The sequence below is a fragment of the Ambystoma mexicanum genome, chromosome 7p (assembly GCF_040938575.1).
Source record: "Ambystoma mexicanum isolate Mex_15411 chromosome 7p, UKY_AmexF1_1, whole genome shotgun sequence".
NCBI lineage: Eukaryota > Metazoa > Chordata > Amphibia > Caudata > Ambystomatidae > Ambystoma > Ambystoma mexicanum.
This window is the reverse complement of record NC_090939.1, coordinates 525022454-525041220: the sequence shown is the minus strand read 5'-3', so window position 1 is coordinate 525041220 and position 18767 is coordinate 525022454. Positions and strand designations below refer to the sequence as shown.

At 40.8% G+C, this 18767-nt stretch overlaps 1 protein-coding gene across 1 annotated transcript in view; it reads right to left on the bottom strand.

Annotated features, from left to right (window-relative positions):
- Window positions 1-919: 919 nt before the first annotated feature.
- The window catches only part of DYNLT3 (dynein light chain Tctex-type 3), a 136439-nt gene continuing 118591 nt past the window's right edge, over window positions 920-18767 (bottom strand). Inside the window, exon 5 of the mRNA XM_069636561.1 lies at window positions 920-6868. Within this exon, the coding sequence (XP_069492662.1) occupies window positions 6792-6868 (77 nt within the window). The 3' untranslated portion in view covers window positions 920-6791. The remainder of the gene's footprint in view (window positions 6869-18767) is intronic.

Genomic DNA, 18767 nt, shown 5'->3' with positions numbered 1-18767 from the left:
AGTCCTCATTACAAACAAGCGTGAAATGTGAGTTTATGTTAAAATTACTTGTTAATGTTTATTTAAGACAAAAGTGCTTTAAAATGTGTTTTGGAGACAGGTTTTCAGATTTACTGGAGTGTAGAGCTCCCATAAAAACCTACTTAGCGGGGTTTGACTTTCTCACTACTTTCACTCACATGGTGTAAAATGGTGCCACTTTGAAAACCATTTCCAGGGCCAGTTCTGATTCCCAGCCCACGGTCGCCCTTGGCGGTCAGTGTAAGCCTAAGGCTTCCGCCTAGAAATAAGGGATTTTCTGAAAATTACACCACTTCCTTACCTTGCACATTTTAAATCTACTTGCAAATAGGAGCTATAACGCATTTAACATTCGCCAGCCCTCTACCTGGTAGCCCATATATACAGCATGATGTTTCTCTGGGCCTGAACTGCTCACTCACATCCACCAACAGGTGGTATAAGGACAGATACATAAGCCATGTTTGACTAAATAAGGAAGAGAACCCTACTTCTAGCCTAGAGAATAACAAAATGCCTGTTCTACGATAAATGGATAGAAATATAAAAGCCCGAAGCATGCTAGCCATTCCAGCGCAGATTTTGTCGAATTCCATTTTGAACGAACTTTAAAAAAAATATTTCATCGAAAATATAGATGGGGGTTGGGTTTGGTTATACGTTAAGGTGGGCGGTGTGGAGGGTCTGCCGGGGGTCTCCCCCACATTTATGTTTGTTGAAATGTGTTGGGAGGAGAAATTGATTAAATATGTTCGATGGTATCACGTACATTCCTGAACACACCCTATGAACGCATACTCAACTTCAGCAATTTCAGGAGGAGCCATGGACCACTTCTAAAGGTACATGGGCGCATTCTGGATGATCATTATTGATATAAATCACTTCTCACACAGCATTCTGGGAAACAAAAGAATTTATTAAATACCAGAACCATACCTATACAGAATTAGCTTAACTTTTTAAAGGCGTATAGTGAAAACAAGGCAGATGAGTTTCATAATACCTGTGTGCAATTCATGGCAAGATGTCATGTGACATTAATAGTAGACATTACACATGCAGAATATTTCTCTATGGACTATTATATTACCTATTACGTTCTACATATAGCGCACCTCGAAGTAAATGTGTTTTTTGTTCCACATGACTACATCAAGAAAGGCTTGCTAAACAGTAACTTATGATTGTATATGCAATGTCTAAGATTGAAAACTCCCTGAAAAATATCCATCGTTTTGGCATTTAGCTAAAAAGAAAAGTGCAATTCTTAATAACAATACAACTACGTACCTTAAGACAACTGGTCATTTTCATTAAAATCCTGAAATGTTTTCTTGCAATGAGTTGACCATCCAGCAAGAAAATATTCACCAAATGTTTTCCCTGCGCTGAGTTGCAACCACAAAACTCAACATTTCTGTGATGATGTAAATGCAGTAACCAACTTAAGACGACCCAAGTAAGGCAACATGCTCATTCAAATGGCACAGTCGTACACCTTACCACACCTTTCCTCACCTTAAGTAGTTTTATGAGCAAATTAAGTAGAATATCAGAAAAAAGTCCATGAAGTTGCCAACTGAATAAGAATCTTGTGTACATCCAGCCCCTTATTGGCTTTATCCACTCCCACGGCCTCCGTTGGTAATACTATGCCGATGACATCGGCATAGTATTACCAATCATCGTTCAGCTGGATTTAGCCCAGCCAAACGCAGCGCCCAAGCTGCGGGTTTGCCTGGGAGCTGTAGGTTGTTAGATGAGTGACAACTGGCTTAGATTGAATGGGGACAGGATTGAGGTACTGGTTATGGGCCTTCCATCCTCGAACTTCTCTTCGCTCTCTCTCTTCTCTTTGGATGGATGAGCTACTCCTTGGCCCGTTTCCTACTCCTGTTATGGCAGTAAAGGTTCTGGAGGTGTAATTGCTCTCTTCTCTTTCTACGAAAGATCAGATAGCATCTGTATGTCAGAGCGGACACTAAAAGTTGAAGATGCTCCACAAGGTTCTGCCCTTCATTGCCTCTCAATTTCATGCCCCATTGGTTAATGCATTATTTACGAGCGGGTTATTGTAAATCACTTTATCTGCCAATATTTGATTCATCGGTTGCAACTGCTACAGAACTCTGCCGCTAGAATGGTGGCTCATGTCTCCTGGACTGCACACATCTCGCCTACTCTGCGCCAACTCTGCTGGCGCACAGTTGATAAACGTATTCAGTTTATGTTCCTGTGCATTGTGCACCGGGCCTTTTATAAGATATAGGCTAAGTACCTTCAACTTAAATTTTGCCCCTATGTACCGTTGCGTCCCTTACGCACAATAAGATCTTGTATGATCCAAGTCCCATGGGTTCGGCGAGTTTGAGTGGGAGGCAGTGCTCTTTCCGTAGCAGCGGCCAGGTTGTGGGACTCTCATCCCATAGTACTTTATGCTACTGAGAATTACTTTACTTTTTGCCACACCCTGAAGACTTTCTTGTTCTAGTTATTGATAGTGTATGCACGCTTTTTTCCTCTGAAATAGCGCCAAGATGCCATTTGGTTGGTGAGAGCTGTGCTTAATAAATACATATAAAATACCATAACATAAACCATGTAGACTTGCAGATGTGAATTAAGGAATGGGGTGAACCCGCAATTAGTAAATACATGGTATTCCTCACTTTGTTCGAATGGGAAACTGGTCGAAAAACATGCTGTTGCATATATTTGACCTTTTTCGGCGCAATAAAATAGATGGTGGACTAGGGTTAGGTATATAGAGAAGGGGGTGAAGGGTAGGTGGATGGAGCCGGGGCGGGGGGCTGCCCCCGCTTTTTGTGGCAGAACAAAATGCTGCAAAATGTCACTCGACCAGTGAAAGACGAAGGAATTGCATAGAACCAAATAAGCCACATTTAAAGTTGCTTATTTTATCACACAAATATGTTGCTGATGAGAAACCATAAGACCGTAGACTAAGGCCTTCGGTACTACCCAGATCTCAGTTATAAGATGGTTAACAACTCCGCTTACATGTTTGAGTTATTTGTAAATGTATTTTTGCTGAAAGCTTTGTAGAATATTTCTACCATCTTGGAGCATTTTGGATGTGGGTGGATACAAAAGAAAGTCAGGAGAAAATATTTGATGGTATATCTGTAAAACATTGCAGACTTCCTGCAAAACGAGCATAGAATCAAGGTAATGTGTGAGAGTTGGAGAGAGAGGCAGTACTTTATCAGGCTGTTTTAATTTAAGATTTATGCTGGATGGGGCACTCCTACTTTGTGTTGCGTCAATGTTAAAGCTTTATTAGGGGTGGGGGGGCAGAGGTGCAGCCCATGCGAAGATTGAAAAGGGTGGGACTCGTCAGTTTTCGGTGCCTGGAACAGTCCATTAGTAGCATTGGGCACATGTATGGATGTCCTCCGAAACCCACACTACAGAAACTCGCTATTTTCTCTAATATTTCAAAAAGGGTCCAACAAATTGAAACATGGGGCAGGGTAGAGGTGTAGGGTAGGCTACTTAGAAAACTGCCAGTAGGGCAAGTGTAAGATGTAACAGGGATTTAGTGGACACAGTGTTATGGTTGTGTCTATGATCGATGGACAGGATGTGACAAGTGACTGATCACAACCTTCTTATTGTCAAAAATGGAAAACAACTTATCTCTAGAATGTATATGTTCCGTTTTCAAGCAAGTGCATTCACTGTGTTTAATAATTCATTAAAAGGCAGACTTCCTTTGTGACCCCCCTGATATGAAAAGCTGCATAGGATAACCTATTTACAATATTAAGCAAGTAAGCATACTTTGCATATTTGCATGTAATCACCGTATTATTGTGCACATATATGCACGTTTGTGCAACAAGAAGCAAATAAGAACCCCAAGAGAACCCTGAATATCAACAGCAACAATACATATGCTAATGTTGCCTTCAAACTTGGCTTTTAATAAGCCTTACTTTATATAAATACTAATAATATTTGTCAACCACATTGTACACCACAAACCGTAGTGTTCCTCGTCAGTACACTTTGTTCTTGGCACCAGACTCAACGGTACTCAATTTATCAAACTGGAAAGGATGAAGTGGTAAATCGTCCTTGTCGTGATTAGAACCATTGACAGCAGTACTGAACTAACTATTTTTCAGCTGTTAAATATGTTGCAGTTTTATAGATGAACAAATACCTTTTAAAATGATTTGCGATTATGAAAGATCTGATAATATTGCACTGCTGGGGTTGATATACTATAGCAAGTTCAAAGTGCTCATGCAGCTAGACCAGGAGTCTGCAATGTGCGGTTCTCCAGTTGTTTTGGACTATGACTCCCACCATCTCTCACCATTGACTAAGCTAGCTAAGGCACATGGGAGTTGCAGTCCAAAACATTTTCCGAGCAAAAGGATGCAGATTCCGGATTTATACAATGGCAAGATACACCTTACATCATATTTTCGCAATAGTGTGTTGCTGAAGCTATATTATGAACATTGTTTCTTCAGCACAATTATTGGGCTGATTTCACGGTTTACATGTCACCCACTGATAAAACCAAATTTTTGTTTCTTTTGTTCTTCACTTTGGGGCGTTGTGTGTTCTTCCAGCGCCCTGAGGCCTCTATGTGTGTTGTGCGCTATATAATCTAGTAAAGGATTGTATTGAATTAATGTATTTTATCTTTCCTTTTTCTTTTTTAATTTTTGTTATATGCTTTGAGGTCTTGTAGATGTGTTCGTTTATGTTTTGTGCTAGCATCGTGTTCCGGCGCTATACAAATAACAAATACAAATAAATAAGCACTAGGGCAAAAGTGTCCCTAGTGCAAAAAACATGCACTTTCAAAGCATTTTGGAACTATGGCAAAGTTTGCCCTAGTGCTAATATCAGCATAAATACTAGGGGTCAACTTTGCCCTGTTGCAAAAATGCATTGAAAGTGCATATTTTTTGCACTAAGGACATTTTATCCCTACTGCTTAAATCATGCCATATTGCCCTTATGTGGCATGCAAAGCTTTCCTCGCCTTCTGAGCAAAAATATCGAATGCATTTTCACACTGGTTTCTAAAACTTTTTTTTTAAAGAGCAGCAAGTAAAAGCTGGAGAGGCCAATCCCCTACGTTTCCATTAACAGATGTAGGACTGTCTAAAGCACTTTGAAGTAAGCATTATTCTCTGGTGCACCTGTTCCAAATATAGTCTGCCGCAGGGCACTTGAGTCTACCTCAGCCGCAACAACTAAATACTTTAACAGATACAACAAATGTAATGCATCAATTTATGCCTCTGCAGATGTCAGTTGTGAGAGAGCTTCTACTGCAAGGTAGTGACTATGTTGGGCACAAAACAGAAAAGATAAAATGCTGGAGTCCAAAGTTTCATAACCGCTGGAAATTCCTCCTAGTAGAATTCTAGTTCATAGAGGAATAGCTTTTGCATGTCTTTCAATTCGGACTTGGCTGCTCCCTTTGGGGACAGGGTCAAGTCTGATTTCTATATAACAATCTTCTTTTGTAATAAGCTCACATTATCCAACGGCAAGGAACACGTTGCCCATTACGGATGGGGTTTTGTAAACAGTGGGGTTTCGAATCAGCTTAAACGATTCAAACTGCTTCAAAGGGTAAGAGAATATGATGGCTCAAACATTTGACAGCTATTTCTGTTTCCACTTAATATTGTGATTTAAATTTGTTTTAATTTAATTTTGTTCTGATATTAGATCTTTATTAAGATGTAAATGTATGTAATCTGAATACACAGGTGCCTATGTTGGAAATTGGCTTGAAACGATTCTAACTACTATCAAAAGGAGCCCTTCAAGGCTCATTTGGAAATCCCTCAAAAGTCACATTTAAAGAGGATAGATGGATTCAAGCCATTATTTTAATTGATTCAAACAATGACTCTAGTGAAGCACTTCAAGGCTCCCTAAACCCTGGTGTCGGTGTAATAACCATTTGAGCGCAAAACGGTACAGCACGGTCATCAATGTCCTATATTCCATGCCTTCTGTGAACCTGAGCACCAGAATCCACAATAGCAAGATTTCTTTAATAAGAAAACCCACACTCAATTTAAGATGCAAATAAAGCTTGTAGAAGAACCACAGAACAATGCGAACATTACATTGATATAGGTGAGGTTATGCAGAATTAATTCTTTTGGTGTGCAAGGTAATCTGGACAATTTGATTTTGTACTGAGATTCATTTTGGATAGTTTGGCCTAAATGTACACAACTGCTGTAAAACACTGCCGTAATCCCACTTACTTTTAGTTTAGCTCTTAAGCATAGGGTCTTCTTAATAGCTTTTGTAATACGTACCCAGAAAACCTATGTTTCAACAAATACATGTAGTGGTAGTCATTTTTACATAAACGTTTGAGTCAGGCATAAACTTAACGCAAATTTAGGCTCTGGATAAATCATGGTTGTATTTTTACCGAACCCAATCTTGATAGAATGTATGCCTAAAATGTTTCAAACTCGGTAAGAATACATGTTGGTCAAATCACGTGATGGCAATCCTATATGTGCACTATTAGGAATAGCCCAACTTCCCCTAATAGCTTCAAGAGAGTACTGGTATTTACATTGAATGTTCTCCAGTCTATAACTGCAAATGAAACACTTTACCACTGGTGGCTTCAGTAACACTGTTTAAAAAATAAGTTGTATTTCGTTTTTGATGGGTTTCAGAGTTGCTGATCAAAATGGCTTTTATCCAAGTGCTGCAAAATTACTGATATTCTATCCAGTTAGCTATAGTGGGATGGCGACAGCAAACACATTGACGATGCAGCACATGGTCCGATTCTCCCATCGCACTGTGCAGTTGCCTAGAAGGGTGAAAGCAGAATTTTTAAAAAATCAGTAAAATAAAACAAAAACATAGACCCTCCTCATCACAAATATTATTCTGAGTCATCTACATTGGGTGACATTTTCCATTGATGGACCAAGCCATAAATTAAGCATATATATATAACGCTTAGGTATGTTTCCGTACTCAGCAGATGCAATTTATCAGGGTTAGCTTGCCTTCCGCTGTCCAAATGGCAAACTGCACCCACTTCAACAACAGCTACCATTTCAACAAACAGAATGAGCACAGTTCTATGTGGTCACCTTCAAATTCCACTATCACAAACACTCAGAAGTTACTTCTTGTCACCCCCACTTCACACAGGGCACAGCGGTTCCAGTGTCAATGAACCGTTCAATACCGGCTCAATGTTTCAGTCTCTAAAGAGCGAAATGCTTTAGGACGAATGCCTCCTCACTAGCTAAAACTGAAAGTAGGTGCTGTAATTATGCTACTTTGCAATCTTATGTGATCACCGGGACTCTGCAATGGAACAAGGTTGACATTTACACATATGCAAAGACACATCACAGAGGCCCGTGCAATTGATGGAACTTAGATACTGTTCTTATACCTCGCATACCTCTCATTCCATCTGATAAGTTTAGCCTTTTCAATGACAATAAGTCATAGGGAACTATGCATCCTTCCAGGATGTTATTAGTGGTATTTTCGATATTTAAGAAGGGGGATAGAAGTGATCCTATGAATTACTGACCAATATTGACCTTTAAGATATGCCATAACAGCGTATGTTACGCCGGGAACAGCTAGTCTTTCCAGAAATGTTTAACCCGCCACACAGCTGAGATATAACCCCACCCACCTGAGATTTGTCTTTATTTAATTTTCTCTCACTGAGACTGGCTCTTGGTAAGTTATTTGGGGTGGCTGCAATTGTTGAAGTTGGGGAGCATAGCTAAGGATGCAATATGCATTTGTGGGAGTCAGCGAAGCATGCCCTCTACTGAAGTCATGGATCTCACGATTGCAGATCATTTGGGCATGCAGAAGTTCAATCAAAGGTTTCTCCATTAACATCAAGATCAAATAAACAATTAATCCTAAATCAACACAATGAAACCCAATTGAAAATAGTCAATCTACACGCAGATTACATATAATTAAAACAATCGAATTAGCTCCAGGATTAGAAAAGGAAACAAGGCTTCCAATGACCTATATAGTGCAAAGTGTGCAGTCTCAAATGTAAGGCTCTTCTTATGAATTCCGAGGTGAGCATGGCCACACTGCTCTGGCCCGCAAACTTAACGTGCCCGGTCTGGAACATTATTTTGAGTATATGTTCTTTTTTGCTTGCCTGGCAATGTAATGGCAGCCTTCTTTCTTCGGAATGACAGAGGTAATAACAGCACAAGTCAGTATTGATCTGCCTGGAGTTGCACAAAAGCAGGCTTCCTTCATGTGCGCAATGTTTGAGTCTCACATTCTGTTAATTATGGAGGACAAGCAATATACAAAAGAATAGAGACATCTGTCTTCTGTGTACAGTCAATTCTCTTCACCTCAATGCAACAGGACATACCACAAGAGGCAGAGGTAGAGCAACAGGGATCCAATATGTGGTCCAATTACAAGAACAGGGAGTTGGCTACTCTGCAGCAGACTTGAGGGAACAACTGACCCCAGCCCTTGAAATGAATCCCTAGGAGCACTCTGAATCCTGGGAAAATTCAGTAATCCTAGAACTGGCACAAAACAAAGAAAATGCTTGTGACCATGAGGATTCTAAAGATGCATCCAATTTCCAGGGGAACTATGGAAAGAAGTAGGACCGCAAAACAACCCTGAAAGGTTTGTCCCCTGGTGGGGTAGTATTTGGAACCTTGAATTTCCAACTACTACCCCTCAACGGGAGAGACATTTTTTGCCAGTTTATGGAGGATTTAAGTGCTGCTTTACACTTTCATGAACATACACAGTAATTACATTTATAGAATGCGGAGATACATAAAAGCAATCATCTCTTTGTTACCCTTCCAAGACCTATCCCTCTGTATGGGTTTAATACGATATATACTGGTAATTTCACGGTTCACTGTCAATTGAGAAACTTGATCAGCCAACCCAGTTACTCACCCAAAGGCCTAGTTTCAGCAGAACTGGAGGACAACAAAATAGACCTGACGGAGGAGAGTGCAGTGAATGCCAGAGGATGGCTTTTAGTCCAAGACAAAAAGGTGAGATTGTACCACAAACGTTCTAGGAGATCATCTTAAATTGAAGATTTTAAGAAAACCCCTTTTCGACTAGGATTTCCAAGTTCAAAGGACTTCGGAAAACAAATCGGACAAGGGGAAATCGGTGGTACATGGGATGGTACATAAATATAGCTATTCCTATTGTGGACTGGGTCTAGACCCAGTAGCTGCAGCCTTTACATTGCTGTCTGTGGATGTTATCCATCTAGTTAAGGCCATGAGCCCAAACTACTGAATATGTGATAAGGACTGTGATGAGGAGTGTGACTGTATGTAATGGGCGATTACCTATGATAATCTCCATTTTTACTCCAGTCTCGCACACATCACATTCTGCCATCCTCCCTAGATTGGCCCAGACGTCTGTTCTGATTAAGTTTGGGGATGGCTATAACTCCACTAAAGGTCAGGTTAGAATGTATAGCAACCTGTCTTTTTTTTTGCTTGGTAAAAGGTAGGAAAATAATCTGTCTCCCACTTTAGGGCACATCATTCAGAAAGGACTGTTATGATTTGGGACGAACAGGAATAACTTTTAAGTTACTTACCTGTAATTATTGTTCTCCAGCATGGGTCTGGCATGGGTTCACATGCTCATGTGTATTCCCCATGGTCAGGCTGGGAATCCTCTGTAAATGAAAAAAACATTTCACTTTCCCTTTAAAACTGTATTTCGCCTCTAAACCAATCACTGTCCTCTGGGTCATACTGCCCCCATCCAGTGACAGTACTCTTCCATAGCTCCACACCTAGTGGTCATTTTCAGATTTGGAAAGCAAGTAAAGTGGCAGTATGCACCAAGAAGAGCCAGAGACGGGAAGGCTAGAGGGTTAGCATGTGAATCCATGCCAGACCCATGCTGGAGAACAATAGGTATAGGTAAGTAACAAACCTTTTCCAGCATGGGGTCTGGCATGGATTCACATGCTCATGAATAACGATTACACAGCAGTACATATACACAACCACGGGAGGTGGCAAAGCTCAACAGAAGCAATAAACACTCACCTCTGGAACAGACTCAACTCAAACAAATAGGTTGCGTAGCACCACTTGGCTGACTCTGGGACTCCTCCTTGGAATCCCTGTCAATGTGTTAGACCCTTGTGAAGGTGTGTGTGGACCTACACGTAGCAGGGGCACGCCAGAGAGAAAACTTTAATCAGCTAGCAATTATTGTATAGAATTCCAGAAAGACACATTATTTGGTATTCCTATTCTTTCTTTTTGAGGGTCAGTGCTGAAAGTGTTAGACTTGTGGCACTCCTGTTCTTATTTTTCTTTTTTTTTTAAAGGACCTGAACAAGAAAGCCAGTCTACTCCAAAAGTAAAGAGCCACATGGTGCTGGCCACAGCCCAGGAGCTTACATTACAAAAATTATATATATATATATATATATATATATATATATATATATATATATATATATATATATATATATATATATATATATATATCCATATCCATAATATCTATATATTACACGGCCGTGTAGTTATGGTAAAGTTGCTGTTTCCATAGGAAGAGCACTTTTTGGGCGGCTTATAACTTCGCTCTCCCTGGACCGAATCCTCCCCAAACTTTGCAAAAGAAGTATATGGCCCACTCTGAATTGTATTGCAAAGTTTGCTGAGGTTTGGTCCAGGGGGGGCAAAGTTATAGAGGGGGTCCCAAAACGTCTTTTTCCCATAGACAGACTGGGGAAAAAAAAAACGTTCTGCATGCCTACAGCCCAAACCGCTGGACGGATTTTCACTAAATTTGCAGCAGGAGCAGTGGCTTGGTCTCGAAAGCGTGCTTTTGTGAATTTGGTGAAAATCCGTCCAGTACATTTCTTTAAAATGATGAAAAAGTAGGTCTGAAAAAATTAGTGCTATCTATGTCCGTTCCGCGGTCGCACTTCCCTGTTCGCTCCGTGGACAAGAAATCGATTGGCTAATCCATAGTGTAAGGTCCGTGGACATGTGGCGCTTTCACTGATTGGTTGTGGAACAGCGTGAAGTGCGACAGATTTCTTCGCGGCCTCCGCCATATTTTGTTCATGTTTTGGTGTACACGGACATCGCCGGTAACACATACAAAACAAGACACTAATGCACTTGTTACAATTATGAAATACTGTTTCCCAATGTGAGCTTTACTTGGGTTGGAATGGAATGTGGCCGCAGAAAATTCAAAAAGTGGTGTTTTCTTGCCAGCAAATTCATACGGTAAAGTGGAAGTTGGTGCTCAATGCACGGCAACCAATGCCTGCGTCTGTGTTACAATGTTTTCAGATTAATAATGAAGTCGGACGGCGTCCTATGTTTTAAAATCTGAGGCGGCCACCTGGAGTGTTTGATGGAAACAGTGGTTTACGCAGCGTATGGGAGCAGCGGTTCTCATGATAGGATTCTCATATGTTGTTGCAAAGTGAGAATGTATTTGCCTTCTGAGTGAAGGTCAGTTGATTTGCTTTTTTGGTTGTGAGCTCAGTAGGCCCACGCATCCAAGTCAATTCATAAGGGGCTATTGTTTTTTGACCTTGAGCGAAAGGGAAACTTTAAAAGCTACGCAAGGAATGAAAGCTTGGAAAAAAAATACTATTTGATAAGGTTATATTTTAAAAACGTTTGTAAGGAACATGAAATATCAGTTCACGAAGATTCTTTCATGTGAACAGTTTGCTATCTAACTTTGGCAAAAATAATCGAGGCTGTCAAGATGATGTAAGGTTAATTTTGACGACTGTACACTAATTGTGACAATGTAACTGAAGTATTATATTTTTGCCCAGTTGTAATTTTCCTCCAATAACAAAGAGTGTACATTGTTTACATTTGCAGGCTTTGACTAGAGTCATTGTTGGTAACCGTTATTTCTTTTTCTTTGAAATGTTATGCTTGCCCACATAGTTTTGTGTATCAGTTTGCACGTTCTTTTGGTCTTGTGTAACATTACCACATGTAATTTTTTCTTTCTTGTCCATTCATGCTGCCTCCATAACTGAATTACCATCTCACTGTGTAGTTGTCCTTTTTTTAACCCTTATGGCGAGTGCTGTTTATCTGCGTTTGAAGGGTGTCATATGTACCCATGGTCAACTCTAATATTTCTTTAAAATGTCATGTTTGGCCACTTACATTTGTATAGTATTTTCCACAATCTTTGTGTCTGTTTTGGAAATTTTTCCTAAAGGTTGGGTATTGGCACAGATTTTCTCTTACGTTTTCCGGCTAGCTACATTTTGATGTACTGTGCGTGCCATGGTTTCCAGATGCCGAGTGACGGCTTCTTTCCAAGCCAGATGCAACTGCTGGTGACCGGGTGCCTGTCCATTATAATGTTATGGGATGAAAAGCCAGGGCCGCTCTGTCCCTACGCTGAACTAGCGACAAGGAGAGACTTATTATCATTTATGGTGGTGTAAGACAACGGTGATGCCGCCGTGTTGGAAATACCTGTGCAAACAAATCGAGTGCTTTAACAGAAACGCATACTTGTGAAATTAATTTAAAAAAAAAAAACATTATAAACGTGACATTATGGTTCAAAGTACAATCGAAAAACCCTTGAAATGTCCTGGGTGTTAGTGTTAGCAGTGCACAGTGGTGCGGGCAGTTATGGTTGCTTAGCCTACCATAACTGTCGAATTTCAGGGGTTTTTCGATTGTACTTTGAACCATAATGTCACGTTTATAAAGTTTTTTTTAGTGAATTTCACAGGTTTTTAGTAGTGCAACTCTAACAAAGTTTTTTTCGAGTGAATATATATATTTTTCTGTTTTGCTTTCTTTTTTAGAGGTCACAAGGGAGACCACAGAGGTCACAAGGCAGACCTGCGACCTCTGGCGACCCCTAAATGACGTCCCTGGACCCCAGTCACATTGGCCAAAGGGAGGATAGCATAACCTACAACACCCAGATGTAGGCTATCAGCTTACAGGACACCAAAGAGAAGGACCAGTCACCTTTTAAAAACAGTCAGAATTTGTCAGTCGTAGGAAGAACATGGAGGAAAGCAGATCCTGGGAGTTCTAAAGTCAAAGGACTTGGTAGTGGGCAGTTAGTCTCAAGGATGAGAGAACACAAGCAGAGCAGATTGGTCAGACAAGGAAAACCAATCAAGAGAAAGTTGTTAAATAGCCTGGTAGAGACACTTTGCATAACTTAAAGAGCCCACTTTCAATTCTATTTATTTCAAGGCCATCATTAAAAACCTCTACTTTTATTTCTATTTTCCAAATTGGATTTTCAAACACACTACTAAACAAGCCACCTTCTACTGGGTTCTTAAACATAGCATTCCTTATATTCTACATCTATTTCTTTACTGCGAAGACAGGCCCTTATTTTAGATTCCCCATTGGGACTTGGTTTCTGGCATTACTTAATTTATTAATGTATTTGTGCATCATCTCTTTAATTCCCTTATCAAATCTTGCTATCTCCATTTCCTATTGAATATTTTCTAGTATAGATATGGATTTCTTTAAATGAAAAAGCTTCTATAATACGATGCTCTTCAATGTATTGATCCAGTTCATTTTAGCATTAAAAAGAATATTCATAATATAACTCAAAATGGGGGTAAAACCTTTTAACTTAAAAGTTTTCCAGTATTTACAGCTGAATCTTTCAGAAACACTGAATATATTTTGCACAGCAAATGTTTCCCTTTTCCTTTGCCTATTCTTATTTGCTAACAAATTTAGTTTGTCCTCAAAAAGATTTCCAAATATTTATATTTATTGACATGATGAAATTATTTAAATAAGCAATATTTTCTGAGGTATGGACACCTTTTATAAATCCTGTTTGATTGAACAGAACTAGCTTATTTGTATCCACCCATTCCAAAACTTTCTCCAGGACTATTTTACTAAATATGTATGTTGCTAGATCTTACATAGCTATTGGTCCATATTAGAGATTTTATATACCGGAGTCATTATGCTACCCTTCCAATTATTAGGAATCAACCTACATTTTTTTAAAAATAGTTAATTAAACAAATAAAGGAGCAAACCAAAACTTGTGCCCAAAAATAAACAAAAAAAGATGTATTCTAAGGGTATTCTTCACTAATTTGCTCAGGGCCAGAGAATCTAGATCTTTTAATGAACCCCATTAGTTCATTTTCAGAGCAAATCTCGAGATCCTCAATTTCATCATTTATATTAGTGGTTCTGTCGGGTCAGAATGTTTTGCCACCTTTATTTTGCCAGTTCATATGCCTTTTCCAATTGTCTGTCAAAACGTAAGAGAAATTGTTCATTATCGTGCCCACAAGCCTGTATTTAACACACACACCAGAAATGTAGGATTACTGATGAAGACACACTAGAAGGTCTATTGCAGGCTCTTTCCATATCAGAACATTTTTAAACTATTGTCTCCCAATTTTCACTTTAAGCCCACTGTTACTAATGTCATTTTGAATAATTGTAAGTGTTCCAAGAGTTTTCTTCTAGCTTTAGCTCTGCCATCATGCCTTGTTTCCATCTGTCAGAATTCATCCAAGGTATTCCGTTTGGTTACGGTGGTGGCATTCCACCCGAACATGGCGGGCGCATCGGCCCGTCTTGCCCACCACAACATTGCCACCGTCACATTCGAGCATGTCAGAACGTAATTGTTTCTGGAAGCGCTGCCCTGCAGGCAATGTTACAAGACTGAGATGGCCCTGGTAAGCCTTGCGTTGCAACTTCTTAACGTTGCCTAGATGCTTTGTGCCAATCCCTTTGCTTCTTCCTGCCTTCTGTCTTGTTCCAGCTGCTCCTTGTCTTTGCCTGCTTCTTAAGCCCTGCCTTATTCTCATCATCCTCACTACATTCCTCCATGTACCATTCCGAATTCTGACTACCATTCTGGTAGACCAGCCCTTGTTCTGCAGAACTTTGTGGACATCTTATAGATTTTTCCCTTCATTGGGTTTTCTCTTGTTTTTTTATCTGGTCCCTCGGACCAGCCTCTCTCTATTCCCATGTTCCAGTAGGGATTGGTGTGGCTGCCCGAAGAGACAGACCCTTCCTCTACTCAGAAAAGACCAAGCAAGCACAACAGGTAAGGCACGCATCTAATAAATTGTGATGCCAAAAAGATGAAGAAATGGCACAGATACATGACTTGGTAGCCGCTTGTCATAATATAACAGCTGAGGTGCAGTTGCTAATAAATGAAAAAGTTATCTTGCATCAAGCTTTAGCCAGAAGAGATGCCTTACCTGTTGGGTCACTTTCATACGTTCGGAAAATTCCATGGAGAACAAAAGAAAGGGAAGGAATTCCTTGATGCGTGCACCATAGTTTTTTTTCCTTCCAACAGGCCATGTTCCAGGCTGACAGAGCCAAGGTTGGCTTTCTGGTTACTCATGTGTCCTCCAGTGCTCTTTCTTGGGCTACTCCATTGGTCACTAGAGATGGCCACTTGTTGAATGACTAACGCCTTTGTGAATGCCTTTTAAGCCTATTTTGATAGGCCTGACTTGACCTATACTGCTCACAAGCAACCTTGATTTTCAACAAAAACACACAGGATATCTTGACATACATGTTAATGTTAAAGGACATTTGTACCGCGCACTATCACCATCGTAGTGATCCCTTGGCGCTCTGGCAGCTCTGAAAAGGCAGAGAGGGGTTGAGTTAGTGGGAGGAAGCATGAAAAATGCAAGAGAGCAGTGATGTGCTGTTGGCGGCCTCAGCCCGGTGGGTCCGTTGGCTGGGCCTGGGGTGTTTGCGGCCGGTAGTCGTTGTGTACTGCTGTGCAAGGCTATGTGTGTTTTTGTTTTGTTGTTGCAATGTAGTGAGGTTTGTGCGGTTTGTTGTGCTGTAGGTTTTGGTTGTGTTTGGTTTGGAGTTTGAGAGGTGTATGCAGAAAGGGAAGTTGTTAGTAGGGTTGGTTAGTTTGCATCTCTATCCTGAATTGAAGCGCTCGGCTTGCGTAGTCTCCCCTGTTGCGGCTCTGTCCTGATCTGGGTCTGACTGGCCTACAGGTTCCTTACTCCTCTGGCCCCCACCTCTAACATGCTCTCTCATGACTCCCCTTATCCTCCATTTAGATTAGTGGCCAGTGCATCTGCTAATGACAACCTCTCAGGTAGTGGGGGGGATTGTCAATGTCTCGATAATTCCACACCAACGTGGTACCTGGCGGTAATTAAATTATGGGTCGGGCGAAAGAGTTGGTGGGATTGTCTGGGTTAGTTGACTCAGTCTCCATGTGTGCCGTCTGTGTTCCTGTCTATCCGATGTCACCTGTCCAGCTGCCGTGGGTTTTACTCTCCCCGGTCAGGGATGTCCGTGTCTTTTCGGTTTAGTTATCCTTTTTACCAGTTTCGTTTTTCAGGTTTAGTCTGTGGTGTTGTAGAGCCAGGTTTTTAGTGATTTCCTGAATTTTAGGTGATCTTCAGTGTTTCTCATTTCCTTTGGGATGTTGTTCCAGGTTTTTGGGGCTAAGTGTTAGAAGGAGGTGCCTCCAAGTTTTTTCTTGAAGTATGGTTTGAGTTCCAGGCGGATTTCGTTGCTCGATCGGAGGGGTCTCACTGGTTTGTAGACTGTTATTTTCTTTTGTAGGTATTCTGCTCCTTGTCCACTAATTGCCCTGTGCGTTATGCACATTGTTTTGAAGGTGATGCGATGTTTAACTGGAAGCCAGTGTAGGGTTTTTAGGGCTGGAGTGATGCGATCTCTTCTGGATAGTTTGAGGAGTAGTCTTGCTGCTGCATTTTGGATCCGTTGCATTTACATCACAAGCTTTAAACAACCGTAGAAGCAAGGTGACCAGATGATGCTTGCTTCACCCTTTTTCGCAGAGGCTTGACTGATGAACTTAAACATGAGTTCTGAGGAGAACCTCCTTCCTTTGACCAACTTATATAGCTGGTGCTACAGATCGATTTTCGCTTACAAGAAAGTAAGGCATAGCAGAAAAAAGGAAATCCTTTCTCCCAGCGATCTGCTGCCTTGACAACACCAGAAACAACTACTAGCCCATCCTTCGACTCATCCGAACCTATGCAAATAGGTGCCACCAGAGGGCCTTTATCTGAGGTAGAAAGGATTAATTGACGGACCAAGGGTTTATGCATGTATTGTGGCTCATCAAATCACCTCTTGCGGCTCTGTCCTTTGGCCCAGTCTAGGACAGCTCCCACCCTCCCTTGAAGAGGACAGAGGTTCGGGAGTCGTAGCAAATCCCTCTACCCAATTGGTTTCTACAATGCGTCCTGCTCAGTTTCATCGGATGCAGTTATTGATTATAAAAGGTAACTCTCTGGTATTCAAAGTTCTAGCTATCGTGGATTCTGGAATGTGTGGGGTCTTTATGGATCAAACTTGGGTCGTACAGAATGATGTCCTTTTAGGACCAAAACTGTGGCTCTCCACATTGAGGGGGTTGATAGCAGGGAATTAGAAGAAGGTCTCATCACGGAAAGCACATGCAGATTTCCCAACACCAGGAGATTCTGGCATTTGATATTATTGGGGTGTCACCTTACCCAGTTATCCTAGGAATACATTGGCTTACCCACCATAACCCTTATATAAAATAGGCAGCCAGCATGATGTTCTTAGGATCCGAACACTGTTCCTCAACTTGTTATACCTCGTTTGTTCCACCCAAGACAAGTCGGAATGAAAAAGAACAAGTCAAAGACTGTTGCGGATCTGTAGTTTGTGCTATTCCAATGCAATTCTCTGAGTTCCATGGCGTGTTCATGAAAGAAGATAGCAAAAGCTCCCTCCACATAGACCGTAGCATCGAATTACTGCCAGATACGATCCAAACATTCAGTAGGATGTATATACTGTCTCCATCAGAAAAAGTAGTGCTGAAGGCATACATCAAAGGAAACCTTGAAAACGGTCTAGTTGGAGAATCCACTTCTCCTGGAGGAGCTTCACTCTTCTTTGTCACCGAACGAGACACAACTGAATTATGGCCATGTATTGATTACAGGGGCCTTAACTGTAACACCTTCAAAGAAAAATATCCTCTACCCCTTATTCCAGACATCCTGGAGGCAGTGAGAGGTGCAACAAAATTCACAAATCTTGATTTAAGGGGTGCATACAATTTGGTTAGAATTAAACATGGGGATGAATGGACGACAACCTTCAAGATGCCTTCCGGGGACTTTAAACACTGATGCCCTTTGGCCTGCCAAACGCCCCATCGATATTCCAAAGATTTATGGATCATCGGTTTTCCAACCTATTGCAAACATCAGTAATCGTCTATTCAGACGATAAACTAATATATTCCCAGAATCCAGTTGAACATTTCCAGCATTTAAGAGGTACTGCGTCGTCTGCAGAATAATTCACTAAAAGCCAAACCAGAAAATGCATTTTTGGTTATCCTTCAGTACACTATATGGATTACATACTGTCACACGATAGAATTGAAATGGACGCTAGAAAAATACAGGCTATCACGGAATGGAAAGCTCCACGAAACGTGAAAGACATCCAACAATTATTGGGCCTGAACAATTTTTACTGCTGGTTTATACCAAACTTTTCACAAAAAGACCTTCCTTTGACTGAATTATTCAAAAAAGGCTTGACGATTCAAATGGAATACAAAAGCCGAGAACTCCTTTGTTATTCTTAATGGCTGTTTTACTTCAGCTCCTATCTTGGTACAGCCTGATACTTCTAAGC